The sequence below is a fragment of the Hordeum vulgare genome, chromosome 1H, assembly GCF_904849725.1.
Source record: "Hordeum vulgare subsp. vulgare chromosome 1H, MorexV3_pseudomolecules_assembly, whole genome shotgun sequence".
In the NCBI taxonomy this organism is placed as follows: domain Eukaryota; kingdom Viridiplantae; phylum Streptophyta; class Magnoliopsida; order Poales; family Poaceae; genus Hordeum; species Hordeum vulgare.
The window spans coordinates 452590785-452605716 of record NC_058518.1 but is presented as its reverse complement, the minus strand read 5'-3'; the positions used below and the strand labels follow the sequence as shown (position 1 = coordinate 452605716).

Below are 14932 nucleotides of genomic sequence, written 5' to 3'. Positions count from 1 at the left end.
TAGTTCTCCTTTTGAGCTTTCACATACTTATAGCTATAGTGCATCCCTTGTATGGCAATCCCTACTCATTCACATTGATATCTATTAATGGGCATCTCCATATCCCTTTGATACGCCAAGTCAATGTGACCATCTCCTCCTTTTTGTCTCACAACCACCACCACACTCTATTCCACCTATAGTGCTATATCCATGGCTCACGCTCATGTATTGCGTGATAGTTAAAAAAAGTTTGAGAAAGTAAGAGTGCGAAAACAATTACTTGGCCAATACCGGGGTTGTGCATGATATACATTAGTTGTGTGAGGATGATGGAGCATAGCCAAACTATATGATTTTGTAGGGATAACTTTCCTTGGCCTTGTTATTTTGAAAGTTCATGATTACCTTGCTAGTTTCCTTGAAGTATTATTGTTTTCATGTCAATAGCAAACTATTGTTTCGAATCTTACAGATCTGAACATTCATGTCACACGAAAGAAGTTGCAAAGGACAACTATGCTAGGTAGCATTCCACATCAAAAATTCAGTCTTTATCACTTCCCTACTCGAGGACGAACAGGAGTTAAGCTTGGGGATGCTTGATACGTCTCCAACGTATCTATAATTTTTGATGGTTTCATGCTATTATCTTGTCAAACTTTGGATGTTTTGTATGCCTTTTATATCTTTTTTGGGACTAACCTATTAACTCAGTGCCAAGAACCAGTTTCTGTTTTTCCTTGTTTTTGACCCTTTTTCACACGGAGTCCAAATGGAATGAAACTTTACGATGATTTTTTTTGGACCAAAAGAGACCCTCGAAGATTTGGAAGAAGGCCAGAAGAGCCACGAGGGAGTCACAAGCCCGTGAGGCGCGACCACCCCCTAGGCCGCACCTACCAGGCTTGTGACCTCCTCGTGGGCCCAACCGACGTAATTCCACCGCCATAAATTCCTATAAACTCATAAACCCGCAAAAAGAAACCTAGATCGGGAGTTCTGCCGCCGCAAGCCTCTATAGCCACCAAAAACCCATCTGGGGCACATTTTGGTGCCCTGTCGGAGGGGGGATTCGGATACGGAGGGCTTCTTCATCAACACCATGACCTCTCCGATGATGCGTGAGTAGTTCACCATAGGCCTACGGGTCCATAGCTAGTAGCTAGATGGCTTCTTCTCTCTCTTGGATCTTCAATACAAAGTTCTCCATGATCTTCATGGAGATCTATCCGATGTAATCTTCTTTTGCGGTGTGTTTGTCGAGACCTGATGAATTGTGGATTTATGATCATACTATCTTTGAATCTTATTTGAGTTTCTTCTGATCTCTCTTATGCATGATTTCATATCCTTGTAATTCTCTTCGAGTTGTGGGTTTTGTTTGGCCAACTAGATCTATGATTCTTGCAATAGGAGAAGTGCTTGGTTTTGGGTTCATACCGTGCGGTGACCTCATCCAGTGACAGAAGGGGTAGCGAGGCACGCATCGTGTTGTTGCCATCAAGGGTAAAAAGATGGGGTTTTCATCATTGTTTTGAGATTATCCCTCTACATCATGTCATCTTGCTTAAGGCGTTACTCTGTTCGTCATGAACTCAATACACTAGATGCATGCTGGATAGCGGTCGATGTGTGGAGTAATAGTAGTAGATGCAGAAAGTATCGGTCTACTTGTCTCGGACGTGATGCCTATATGTATGATCATTGCCTTAGATATCGTCATGACTTTGCGCGGTTCTATCAATTGCTCGACAGTAGTTTGTTCATCCACCGTGATATTTGCTATTTTGAGAGAAGCCTCTAGTGAACACTATGGCCCCCGGGTCTACTCCACACCATATTTTCAGCCTTACTCTTTTACTTCGTTGCACTTTCCGCCTTCAGATCTCACTTTGCAATCAATCTTGAAGGGATTGACAACCCCTTTATAGCATTGGGTGCAAGCTCTTTTGTGTTTGCACAGGTACTCTGGACCTGACGAGATTCTTCTACTGGATTGATACCTTAGTTCTCAAACTGAGGGAAATACTTACTGCTCCTGTGCTGCATCACCCTTTCCTCTTCAAGGGAAAAACTGACACAAACAAGAGAAGTAGCAAGAAGAATTCTTGGCGTTGCTAAGGAAGGACTTTTGTTGCCGTAGCGGTTGTCATCGGTTTACCGGCAAGGACTCGGCTGACCGTCACCCGGGCTCGATGCTCGCGCAGCGGCTCGCTGGCTTGCCGATGCCGCCCATATCTGCCGATGCAGAGAGACAATGTTGCGGCTCATATCTAGCATGCGACAACACTTCGGATGGGTATTCTTCAAATACAATAACGATGGGGTATGTTCTTCTTTCTGTTCGGCTTTGTCAACTTATTTGGTTAAATTTCGGTAGCTTATTGAGGTGTTCATGTGTGTAGGAAGGTGGATGCTCATTTTGGTATTAGGAAGAAGATTATATCAATTTATTGATAGGAAGAAACTTAATAGATATTCGTGCACTCCTTAGTATAATTGAAGCTAATGATGTGGCTGCATGTGTAATTAGAAAAAAAATTTAGAGGGGAAGCAACATCTAATTCTTTAGAATCAAAGTCGAAGAATGAAGAATGTAGGATCAAGATGTTGGTCCAACTAGTGAGAGCAGTTATGGAAGTTGGATATATTTGAAAATGCCTAATTGTGATTCTTGTTTTCTTTGGTCTTGCTATTTAGCAAAAATTTGGTGAATTATTATGTATCCCATGCCTTTGAAGAGAATAAAGAACCAAATAAATGTGTTTTCATGCTTGAAATCGAAATGCAAATAATTGATTTAAGGGTCGGTGACGGACGATGGCCGAGCAGACCCTGCAAAATGTACCCGTAAAAAAAGATGTTCGCAGATATTCGCAGAATATGCTAACATCCTTTTTTAGAGGTCCGTTTTACGGGATCTGCTCAGCCGCCACCCACGCCGGCCCATAAAAACGTTTTTCCGCGAAGTGTAAACGACTTTTACGGGTTGACGACATACGTGGTCTGCTAAAGATGCTCTTAGATAGAAAACCATCTTATGAGCTCTTGATGAACAGTAAATAAAAAAATAAAATTTAAAAAATCTGATTTATGTGATCAACTTAAGCAAATGTTTTGTATGCTTGACAAATTTCATCATTGAGTGACATTCTCGAAAGTCATGGGAAAAAGTGAAAACAAAATCAACACTCAAAATGCTTTCAAAAATAGTATTTTTGAAGCATCAATTTTGCTTTTCTTGTCACGACCTCCACAAATGTCCTTTCATGACAAATTTGTGCAAGCACTCAAAACATTTGTCAACAAAATTAGTTTTTTATTTACTGTTCACCATAGAGCATTTAAGCTCCCGCCTTAGATGTATTTTTCACGTAAGATTGCGTATGTAAGGGTCTGTGCTCCTTATCCTGCCAACTGTATCTCGTTTCAAATAAAACCATGTTCGGATGTCAAGCATCTCTTACTATACTCTACGTCCAAAAAACCCCGTTTCGATCAAAAACTACCCTAACCAGTTTCATCCTCACCACGCAGTGATCTAGGAGGACCCTAAATCGCCGCCACTGTTTCCACCCTAACCGTCCCATTCCCTCGCCGCCGTCGGAGGGCGCTGCCGGGCAAAGCCTGTGCTGCATCGGCGGTGGCGGGGCCTGACCCGTCTCGCGAGGACCATGAGCTGCGTGGGGACGGCTCACCTTCGTAGATGCGGGGCGCGACCGGGCTCATGCGAGTCGCCGTCGGTGCGTGCGGTGGAGGAAGTGTGGCCTCAACGCACGAGCAGGCGTGGAGGAGCGCGGACTGGGCATGGCGACGGCTTGCGCCGCGCGGGCGGGCGTGGCCCGAGCGCTGGCTTGCACTGCCGGGGAGAGACGCGGGCGCGAGTGAGGAGGCCTCGGAGTTGTCCTGATGGGCGAGGGACGCGGGAAGCGTCGGATCTGCTGCCGGCGGCGTGTTTGAGGGACAACCAGTAAGTCCGATCTGGCCTGGTCGCGACAACGTGCATGGCTGCCTGTGGGGCGCGGGGCAGTGCGCCAGGGCGGGGCGGAGGTGTGGGAGGTGCTGAGGCGCGGTTTGGCCGGCGGCCTTCTGGGGGCGGGGCGGGGCGTTATGCGAAAAAGTGTTCGTGCGCCATGGATCTGTTATGCAGGAAGGCTGGTTTGGTCTCTGGTTTGGATGGTTGTGGCTGCCGGCGAAAGCCGCGCTCCGGTTGTGGCCGGAGCAGTCGATGACGGCGCCTTCGGGCACCATCTCCTTGTTGGAGGCATTGATGTTGCAGCCCCTTCCTTCCCATGCCCGACATCCTTCGGGGGGAACCCTAGATCTGTTCTTGCGGGTCGGGCGATGATGACGCTATCGGCTTTGCTCGGCGTCGCATCTTCTCTTGAAGACATCGTCTTGAAGGTAGACTCGGCCAGAGGGATCTGGTGCTCATGTTGGTGGTTGGCGACGGCTTGTGTAGCATCACGGTGGGAGCAGCAGAAGCACCCTTCACATGCAAGTTCGTCAAGCAAGTTATGCCCGCCAACCTCACAAGATTGAAGCGGCATATGTTTGCTCTATCAGACATAGCGTTCCTCTTGGATGTCGCCGAGTTTCGCGGATATGCTTGTGGCAGCTCGGATTGATACAACGGTTTGTGGTTTGCACTTTGGTAGCGGTGAAAGCGTTCGAGTTTCCGGCCGGGTGTGTTGTAGGGTGTTGGCCTTATGAGATGTTGTATGTGTTGTGGTGCTTTAGACCTAGTCGTTAGGTGTTGTTTTAGGTTTTTGCCCGATTTTCCTTATAAACTGAGCACCCTTTTTCATTCTTCTTTTTTTGACACTCGTCTTATGCGGTGCATTCCTCTTCTGTGGATGTTACTTGTAATACCTCTTCTAATCAACAAATTTGGCAGCTCTAATGCCGGCATTAATAAAAAAAGTTTCATCCTCACAAGACAAAACCATGTTTAATCACACTCTAAAAAGAAATATAATGTTGCTGGCATGTGGGGGCGGGGGCAGGGAGGGTCAGCTGCGCGAGAGATGCCGATAAGGCTCTAGTTAAGATACTGTAGGTGGCATGTGATGGTGGTGGGGATCAGAATAATCAGCTGGCTTGTCTGGTCGGTGGATGATTTGCTGCCCGATGAGATGATGATAATTCATTCCGTTTGCCAAGAAAAAAAGATGATCATTCTGAGCTCGAGGTGAGGGTATGGATATGCAGTGTGAGGCAGCCTGTCAAAGTCCCTCGCCTGACAAATCGTGTAGTCAAATGCCGGCAACATGCACCTGCTGCTCATGAGCGAGGCCCTAGAGAGCGCACGTGCACCGGCTCTCGAGGTCCCTCGTTCGATCCAAAGCGTGAGATGAGATCATGCCATTGCCCGGATGGCTCGGTTCCCCTGGAATTACTTTAGATGCAGATCCTCTCCGGCGAGTACATCTTCTTGTTGTGCCGAGATATAGATACATCATGCAGCATCTGTACTATTTTGTGCCAGAACAACCCAAACATTCCGGTGAGTGTGTAGGCATGGCATGAGAAGGGGAAGCTGTGGGAGCAAAGTAAGACAGGAGAGCGCCACCCAGACCACCTTGTGTCACGCCGATCCCAGTCCAGGTTCTCTTTATCGTACGTAGGAGTAGATAGATGAGATCCCAGTCCGGTGATCGGTCTACCACGGCGTGCGTCCCGGGGACGGCAGGGCACGGGCGAACGGTCGACGCCTCCCGCCCGCGCGCGCGCGTCGGTTGGGTGGGCGACGGACGGCGACAGGTGGTTGCCGCGTCTCGATCCGCCGGGAACCGGACACCGGGGCACTGTGCTGGGATCTGGCCACGGCCCGAGCCGCTGCATGCCGTGCGCCCGAACTTTCCTCGTCGTCTCGCCAGGAACTGCACAAATGCTCGGCGGATGGACGGCCTGGCTTGTTCCGCCGTATAACCTGCAAATCCAACTAATCCGGAGATGAGAATATGAGATGAGCTTCCACTTCTGCCGTAAAATATGGCAGCAGCACAGTTCACGAAATGGCACTAGCATTCCAGAGATTCGACATCGCCTGCCGATGCGGATGCGGATGCGGATGCAGGCATCCCCGTGGCCATGGGTTGGTGGCGGGACAAGGAGAAACTGCTGGCGCCTCGTGCCATGGACCGGCCGGATACATGCAACATGCGGTTAAGCACATGCATCGCCCGGTGCCCCCGTCTGTAATGCTGCATGATGCGCGGTCCTGCTGTAGCAAAACTGTCTGGACCGGACGACAGTGCAATCAAGCGTCTGATTTGCCCTCCCAACTACAGGAGAGGAGGAAGAGATAATGGGAAGGGGATACGTACGCTCCCGGTGCCGGTGCCATTTGTGCTCCTTCGTTTTCGCAGTGGCAGTTTCACTTTCATGCACAGCGGCAGGATAAGGTCCAACCGTGGAGACAGGTATCCGTGCTCTGAGTCACCAGATCCAGCATCATCACACTACTGCTACTACTGTGCTAGCAGTAGTAGTTGTAGTGCTACGTAAACTCGTGCAGTGTGCGTTGCTTGTACTACTACATCTTTTCTCAGGTGTTAAATTCATTGGCAGATGATGCAATGCAATGCATCCTGGATTTTAGTATTGCTCTCAGAAGATTGTAGCTGCTGGTAAATCACAAGCTCAATCATATAGGGCTTAAAGACAGCTTGATCATAGGGTTTATGAGACCATGTGTTTTCACCGGAAAGCAAAAGCAAAAGCGACGTCTTAGCTGTGGATCGATGAGGGGGATTAATTTGGTCTCCAGAATGATGGCGCCCTGCACGTACGCGCGTACCAGTTGCCTTGCAACTGACATTAATCATTTGTGCTTGGGGTACCATTTTCACTCTACCAACGCTTCATCTCCAGCCTTCTTTCGTCCGATCCTCTGGCTGGCTGCAACGAACCTGGCAACTCATGAACGGTCGCTGAGCTTTGTCACCTTTGAGCTTTTCTTGGCTGTAAAGAGTCGATAGCTTAAGTACGTGCGGGATTCAATCCAAAGCTTACCCCAGTTTACCTAATAAAGAGCAATTTATGGTGTGAATTCAACAAGCCTAATAAGGAACAGTTTATGATGTAAACTCAGACAAATAGCAATGATAAAGTGCACATATGTAAACCACATTGAGAGTGTAGTAAGTTTTATTTAGTCCTCGAGTTTCAGTGACAGACATTTGTTGTTGATGCTCACTGTCAAGACCATATGTTACTAATCTAAATTACTAACTTCATTGTGGGTAGTGATATAGAAGTGGTAACATAGAGGTTTCCATTTGTTAGCATATAGACTCATTTTATCCTGATATGCGTGATGTTACCCAATATGAATAACAGTGGCGGAGGTTCATGGGGGCCAACCTGGGCGGTGTCCCTCCAGTTCAAGAAAAAATCAGGCTAAATCACATAACAAATTTAACAACAATGGTGCCCAAACAAGCCGGCGGCGTCAACACACTGCAAGAATAAAGGCTCAGGCTCTCAGCAACATTCTTTCTGGATGCAATGTGTTGCTGTCTACGGTCTAGAAACATACTCCCTTCCTCCCAAAATAAGTGTCGTAAATTCTGTATTAAATTAGTATAAATTTAGTATTAAAACAACGACACTTATTTTGAAACGGAGGGAGTACAATACAACTAGGACCGTTGGGCGTAAAACCCCGTGTTTCTTCTCTCAACTCGTACAACAGTACCATGTACTGAAAATCCTTGTTTTCATCCACAAGATACTGCAATACCAACACTAAGAGAGAGTTCATCGAGACTTTTGTGAGATTAGACATCGAGTTGCCGCATATGGTGTCATCATCTCTAGGCTCAGCCGCTCAGGCAATGTTCTCAGATGATTCAAGGAACAAGAGGTATACCATCTGTGAAGTAAAAAGAGGCAGAAAATACACTCCAAATATGAGTACCTCTTGAATTGGGGTGCTTTCATCAGTTTGCTTCTGCTCATCATCCCCATCCTCCTGGTCCTGATCATCCGTCTGTGTCTTCTCAGGCTGATCAGCTTCCTCTGACGTCTCGACCATGTTGGTATCAGGCTTGGGGGTTGTAAACTCAACAGGAACTTAGCCAGTGCTCAACGCCTGATATCACGGGGACGAATGAGTGCATGACACTATGGGTGCTTCAAACTGCACAAAGCGCCACAGCTAAATGACACTTGGCATGTTACCTTTTCGAGCCTTGAGTCAAATGCCTAACAGTTCGCAATGGCAGCCTACAAATGATAAACTTGTTAAACACAAGTAATAGGTTCTACTCAACTTGCAATAACGACATGAACGAGATGTGTCCAAGAATTGAAAGAGGGAGTCTAGTACATTGATAGCTGTGATTTGTGCAGATTTTGGAGCGATTACTTTAGGGCCCTGGTCTTTTGTGGTACCTTGAGCATTCCATCACTACCGGAGTATAAGCTTTGGCAGAAACCTTCTTTGCCGCCTCCTCTGCCTCCTTTGAGTGGAACTTTTGTGCTGCCTCAGTTCTCTCCTACAGACACACAAAACCTCATACAAAAGTTGAGAAACATACACAAAACCAGAGACAGCAAATAGTGCTAGTGAACATGCCAACCGAAAAATATTCAATGGCATTCATGCATCTAAGTCCAAAGTCAATCAGTTAAATAGTAAATGTAATTTTAAAATTCTTTTTTTATGCGTGTCTAGATATTCTTGTTAGTGCATCAAGCATGCTTGGTATTTTTCATGTCAAACGGGATAGCGCCGCTTCGTCGGTGAAAAACAATTAAGTGTAACATTTAGAGGTAAAATTTATTTATTTATTGCACATGTCAAAATGCTTAAGGTTTTCCTCTAAATATTTGAAGGCAGCATTTTGAGTGTGACAATGAATCCATTTTTTTATTTGACATTTGCAAAAAGAAAATGATTCACAAGAGTTTATGCTCCCAATAGCCGAATTGGATTTCGCATTTTTTTTGAATGAGATTATATACAAGCTGGATTGAAACGAACAGCACGGACCGGGCTGGGCTGAAATAAGCCTTTTTGAATTAGGCATGAGAGCAACAGGCCTGCTAAAGTTGAGGCTAGGGCTTTCTTTAATGGGCCTCCGAATGTGGGCACTATAGGTTGTTGACAACAAATGTGAATGTCTTGTACTCGCTATGAAAAGAGTTGCAAATCTACCGATGCTTCCTTGATAACTTCTATTTATTTCGTATTATCATGTCTATTTAGGTAATTATTTGTTGTCTTGTTATAATATCAGTTAAAAATTATTCTTTGTGTATATATATAGCTAAAAAACTATGAAACTATAGCTGATTTTTGGGTGCCCTGATGTACCCAATGGACCAACAAGGCCACCTGATTTTGTTAGAATGGATCGACCCATAGCCCCTGAAATTGGCTTTGAGGCTACGGGGCTACGTCCAAGGCCAGTTCCGGGCCGGTCCATTCCGTTGAGTTGTTGTATGTTTTCAAAGAAAAAACCCGAGGGAAGGGCTGCGCGCCAATGCCGCATGTGCATGCATGATGCATGGTCAGTACTCAGTACTCGGAGGGGAGAGAGCCAAATTTGGCGCGGAATGCCGGGAGGACCAGTTCTCTCCCGTCCCACACATGGGATCCGAACTCTGCGCCGGTCATCTTCCGCTCCCCGACTCTGCCTTGGTGTCTCGTCCACCCAATCCAAGGAAAAGCGAAGATCGAGCACCGAAATCCACTTGAGACCCAACCCTCGGTGACAGACGAGCTCGTTTGATCCGTTTTGCGAGGTACGTAGATCAGACAGAGATCCCCAAAGGAAGTAGGCACGTCATCGATCGATCGATCCACCCCAAGTGATCATCGATCCAAGATGAACGATGCCGACGTCGGGAAGCAGATCCAGCAGATGGTCCGGTTCATCCAGCAGGAGGCCCAGGAGAAAGCCAGCGAGATCTCCGTCGCCGCGGAGGAGGTAGTATCTATCTACACATCACCGTCGCCGTGTCGATCGATTTCATCCTCAGCAATCATTTCTTCGGCTCGGAAACGTCGAGACGGAAATTACAATCTGTCTGATCCCTGGCTGGCTGGCTGGCTGCAGGATTTCAACATAGAGAAGCTGCAGCTGGTGGAGTCGGAGAAGAGGAAGATCAAGCAGGAGTACGAGCGGAAGCAGAAGCAGGTGGACATCCGCAGGAAGATGTGAGTCGTCGACATGCATGCATGATGCCCATCTCGTTCTCGTCTCCTTCTCTCATGAAGCTAGCTGCGCCGGCTGGCCTGGCCTGACTAGCATGATGCATGCATGCAGCGACTACTCGATGGAGCTGAACGCGGCGCGCATCAAGGTGCTGCAGGCGCAGGACGACATCGTGGGCGAGATGAAGGAGAACGCGTGCAAGGCGCTGCTCCGCGTCACCAAGGACACCAACGTCTACAGGAAGATCCTCAAGAGCCTCATCGTGCAGGTCAGTTAGTTAACTAGTATCGCATATCGCAGTTGCTTCAGGATGACCGATGAAGGGATGGGCGGAGCAGAGCCTGCTCCGGCTGCGGGAGTCGTCGGTGGTGCTGCGGTGCAGGGAGGCGGACCGCGTCCACGTGGAGCCGGTGCTGGAGGCGGCCAAGAAGGAGTACGCCGAGAAGCTCAAGGTGAACCTCCCCAAGATCATCATCGACGGCAAGGTCCACCTCCCGCCGCAGAGGATCAACGACACCGCCCACGGACCCGCCTGGTACACCCGCATGCGCCCGATATATAGCTGCATATATGGATTCCTCCATTGACACTAAAATGTCGATCAACTGCGGTTGAGCCTTCATCTGATTGTTGAGTTTGGGTATAGCTCTGGAGGCGTGGTGCTGGCGTCGCAGGACGGCAAGATCGTCTGCGACAACACGCTGGACACTAGGGTGGATGTTTGCTTCAGGCAAAAGCTTCCTGAGGTCAGTACGCACCCTATATCTATTTTCTTCTTCCATTTACGCATGTGCATGTAGCAGCTGAAATGTTTCTCTTCAATTTATCTTGTGTTGCAGATCAGGAAGAAGCTCTATGGTGATCAGCAAGTGTCGCCATAAGTTCCTTTAATGTTTGTTTTCTTTGAATAAGATGAGAACCAGTTCGTGATGTGTTTTGTTGTACTTGAAAGTTCCTCTATCTAGCATCGGCTCATCGCCAACAATACCTACCTGCAACGAAATAACGTTGCATTTGTAACCAGTATATCACCGGCGGGCGGGCCGGCCGGCTGAGGGTCGCGAGTTAATCAACTACACTGTCGTGCCCCCGCCAGACATATATATGCATCTGTCTGTGTCATCTATTGTAGTGTAGTAGTACTACGTAGTACTAGTAATAAATTGACGGCTCACCAGCAAAGATCAGACATGCAATGCTTTCGTTCATCCAGCCAAAAAAATGAGAGACAGAAAATGCATGTCACTCATGTTTGTTTTCCTGGTTCTCTTTTTTTATGGGAATGACTAGATCTTAGACTTAATCAAGTCTAAGTTAAGTGAGACAACATATAAAATAGAAGAAAGAAAAAATAAAGCAAAAAATGTACACGAATATATTTTCACATAGGATCTCACGAATACAACATTGATTAAGACTTCAGTCGAAGGAGATTTAGCAACCTCCTTTTTATTCTTGATTGATCCACGATTATAGCAGCATGCATAGTGACCGATTCAGTAGGTCGAAAAACGACGACACAAAGAGCAACACCACGTAGTAAGTAGTAAGTACATAACATGAGGTTCATTAACGGCTCTCGGTAACAGAGAGCAGTCAGCTGAGCGTGGCAAGGAACTCCTGCATGCTGCGGTAGCTGGACCCGCCTTCGGCGACGGCCTTGGCCGCCGCCTGGCTGATTTCCTTGGCCTTCGCCGAGATCGCCTCGTCGCCCATCACCTCCTTCACCTTCTCCGCTATCTCCGCGCCGCGGACCAGCGAGTCCTCCCCGCCGTCCCAGCTCCAGTGCTCCACCCACAGACCGAAGCCGCCGCTCCTTATCACCGTGGAGATCAGGCGCTGGTCGCCCAGCGTCGGCCATGCCAGCATCGGCACGCCGTACGCGGCCGACTCCGTCACCGAGTTCCACCCGCAGTGGCTCAGGTACAGACCCACGGCCGGGTGCTTCAGGACCGCCTCCTGGTCCACCCACTCCTTGGTCACCAGGCCGCGCCCATGCACACGCGCCAGGAACCCGTCGCCTAGCACGTCGTTCAGCTCCGCGGTGTCATCGCGGTCCACCACCGTCGTCTTCACCACCCACAGGAACCGGCAGCCGCTCGCCTCCAGCCCGGCGCTGATCTCGCGGATCTGGTCCAGCGCCGCCGCGTTGCGGTTGCCGAAGGCCACGTACACCACCGACCGCGCCGGCTGCTCTCCGAGCCAGGCAATAGGTGCAGAGGCCGCCTCCTCCTTACCTGTGGTCGTCGACTTGAGCGGGCCGACTGCGAACACCGGAGGGAATCCGGGGACGACCTTGCCGTCACGCAGGGCGGTGAGTGCCTCTGGCTCCAAGGCGTGGAACGTGTTGACGAGAATGCCGTCCGCCTCGGTGATCTCGCGGCCGTTGGTGATGAACTGCTTGGTGAAGAGGCTGTCGGGGTTGCGCAGCACCTGCGGGGGGTAATTCACCGGGATGTGTCCAATGGCTGGGACGTGGACGTCACCAGCGAGGTGGTCTGTGTTGGTTTCGTCGAGGTAGGTGGGGAAGTAGGCGAGGAATGACAGCATGGTCGCGCAGGAGATGAAGAGGATGTGGCACGGGAGCTGCAGCTCGTCCTTGGCTATGGGGATGACCTGGGAAGCGAGAGTGACGTCGGTGACGATGGCCGACGCGCGTGGCGTGGCGCCGGCGATGAGCGGCCCGAGGAGATGAGCGGAGCGGCGCAGGGACTCCCATCGCAGGAGGAAGGGATCCGTGCCGGCAAGGGTGGCGTCGTCGAGCGGCAGGAGGTTGAAGTCGATGCGCCGGATGGCGGGGAAGGAGGCGAAGAGGGCGGCCAACTGCTCGGCCTCGGCCTCCGAGACCGTCGGGAGGGCGGTGACGACGGAGATGTCGAAGACGCCCTCGCTGGCGAGGGCGCCGATGAAGCGGGAGAAGGGGAGCAGGTGGCCCATGCCGGCGCTCGGGATGAAGACGAGGTGCGGTGCGCCTCCGCCCTGCTTCGCCACGGGAGCCATTGACGAGTTAGCTTGGTTTGTGAGGAGTGCGAGAGAGCTGGCGAGTGTCTGGTGCTGCATCGGCCAAGGTAATCATTGGCGGATGCAAGGTAGCTCCGCTGCGTGTCCTTGTGGAGTCTCTGGAGCAAGCCTCTGTCCTATAGTACTACGTTTGTTGGAATGTTATTAATTGGTACCCACCGTTTGGTTCTTCCGAAGAAAGCTGATGGCACAGTGATGAACTGGTCATACAACATGAACGTATGTCTGGTGATGTATCTACCAGTATGCATTTGGTATTAGATCTATATGATTTTCTTCACAAATTCGATCAAAGTTTTTTTTTTTTAAGAATGAGAGCAGAGGGAAAGAAGCCCCCTGTCTTATTCTTATAGGAGAATGAGGAGGCTCGAACCTGAGCGGCGAAAGCAACCTTTGTGATATGCATCACTCCACCTAGAAGAGCACCTCAACTTGATCAAAGTTACAAATGTTTGATTTTTATGAAAATCTATATGTACTACGTTATGGAAATCTTAAGAAAATGCATTTATGAAAATGTCAATGATATAGAGATGTGAAACCTTTATGAATGAAGAACCGGAGAAAACTACACCATCGAAAACATCATAAAAGATACACATGAGCTCCGTTTTCGATGAACTTGAGCTTGTCATGAAGATGACCATAAGCTCTACAACTTACAAAGAGAAACACCAAACAAGAACCAAGAAATATGATGCAAGGATGCAAATGGTTTGAGCTCTCAACGAACGATACGATCAAGCTACTCACTTGAGAGCCCCCCTTGACAGTACTGCAAACTATCCTAAAATAGTAAAACCTATCAAGGGCAAACCTATATCTTGCACATAGTCCACTTGAGCTAGATGATGACGATCTTGACTTCCACAAGATGGACCACCTTTCTTGATTGCATTGGCTTGATGAAGACTAGTTAATTATGTCCCCATACTCACTATGAGTGAGCCACTCTTCAGCACATCTTCACAAGTCCATTGCCACCAAATGGACGGTAAGCTTCAAGCACGATATCTTCGTGATGCTCCACTTGAACTTGCACACCGCAATCTTGATGACGATCACCACTTGACGTCATCCTTCATGGGTTGTATGAGATCTTCCTCTTGACGCAAGCCCATGGAAACACACCTAACCCCACATAGAACTCTGACGAAGACCATGGGTTAGTACACAGAAGCGTAATGAACAATAATTACCATACCATGGGATCACTTGACCCCTCTCGGTACACCTTGTACGCTTTGTGTGTTGATCAACTTGATTTACTCTTTGTCTTAGTCTTGATCAACCTTGTGTCTTTATGACCAATCTTTGGATAAAACCTTGAATGCCACCTTGGTCATCATATGAACTCCTTGAAACCAACACATGGACTTCAAGAAATGCCTATGGACAAAACCTACAAATATAACTTAAGGCAACCATTAGTCCATAGGGATTGTCATAAATTACCAAAACCACATACGGAGAAATATGCTCTAACAAACATGTTGGAGATGATGGTGGAGCAGTGCCAGCAGGGCTTCGCCAAGCGCTGCCGGAACCGATCTGAGAAGAAAAAGAAGTTATGGGAGAGGTAGGGCTGCCACCAGGGCGTGGGAATTGGTGTGTTCAGCCCCTCCCTATCCCCCACTATATATAGGAGGCAAGGGGGAGGGTTGGGTCGTGGTCCTAGCCGCTCCTCCAAGGACAGGGCATGGGCCTATGGAGGTTTCCTCCCTCCCCAAGGCACCTAGGAGGTGCCTTCCCCTTTAGGG

The 14932-nt window shown here is 48.7% G+C and overlaps 2 protein-coding genes across 2 annotated transcripts; one reads left to right on the top strand and one right to left on the bottom strand.

The window, feature by feature from the left end:
- Positions 1 to 9609: 9609 nt before the first annotated feature.
- On the top strand, positions 9610 to 11081 carry LOC123413913 (V-type proton ATPase subunit E). The gene is made up of 6 exons (XM_045106626.1): positions 9610 to 9923; positions 10053 to 10153; positions 10263 to 10419; positions 10490 to 10686; positions 10798 to 10897; positions 10991 to 11081. The coding sequence occupies exons 1-6, from the start codon at positions 9822 to 9824 to the stop codon at positions 11030 to 11032; spliced, it is 699 nt and encodes a 232-aa protein (XP_044962561.1). The 5' UTR covers positions 9610 to 9821; the 3' UTR covers positions 11033 to 11081.
- A 422-nt stretch (positions 11082 to 11503) lies between these two features.
- LOC123413897 (UDP-glycosyltransferase CGT-like) lies at positions 11504 to 13293 on the bottom strand. The gene has a single exon (XM_045106624.1). It carries the CDS (start codon positions 13209 to 13211, stop codon positions 11748 to 11750), a length of 1464 nt encoding a protein of 487 aa, XP_044962559.1. The 5' UTR covers positions 13212 to 13293; the 3' UTR covers positions 11504 to 11747.
- Between the last annotated feature and the right edge of the window lie 1639 nt (positions 13294 to 14932).

Bases quoted from the DNA above. Each gene is read 5' to 3' on its own strand.
- LOC123413913 (XM_045106626.1), top strand. From the start codon at position 9,822: ATGAACGATGCCGACGTCGGGAAGCAGATCCAGCAGATGGTCCGGTTC. The intron at 10,154-10,262 runs GTGAGTCGTCGA...GCATGCATGCAG, and splicing joins GTGGACATCCGCAGGAAGAT to CGACTACTCGATGGAGCTGA. The intron at 10,420-10,489 runs GTCAGTTAGTTA...TGGGCGGAGCAG, and splicing joins TCAAGAGCCTCATCGTGCAG to AGCCTGCTCCGGCTGCGGGA.
- LOC123413897 (XM_045106624.1), bottom strand. From the start codon at position 13,211: ATGCAGCACCAGACACTCGCCAGCTCTCTCGCACTCCTCACAAACCAA.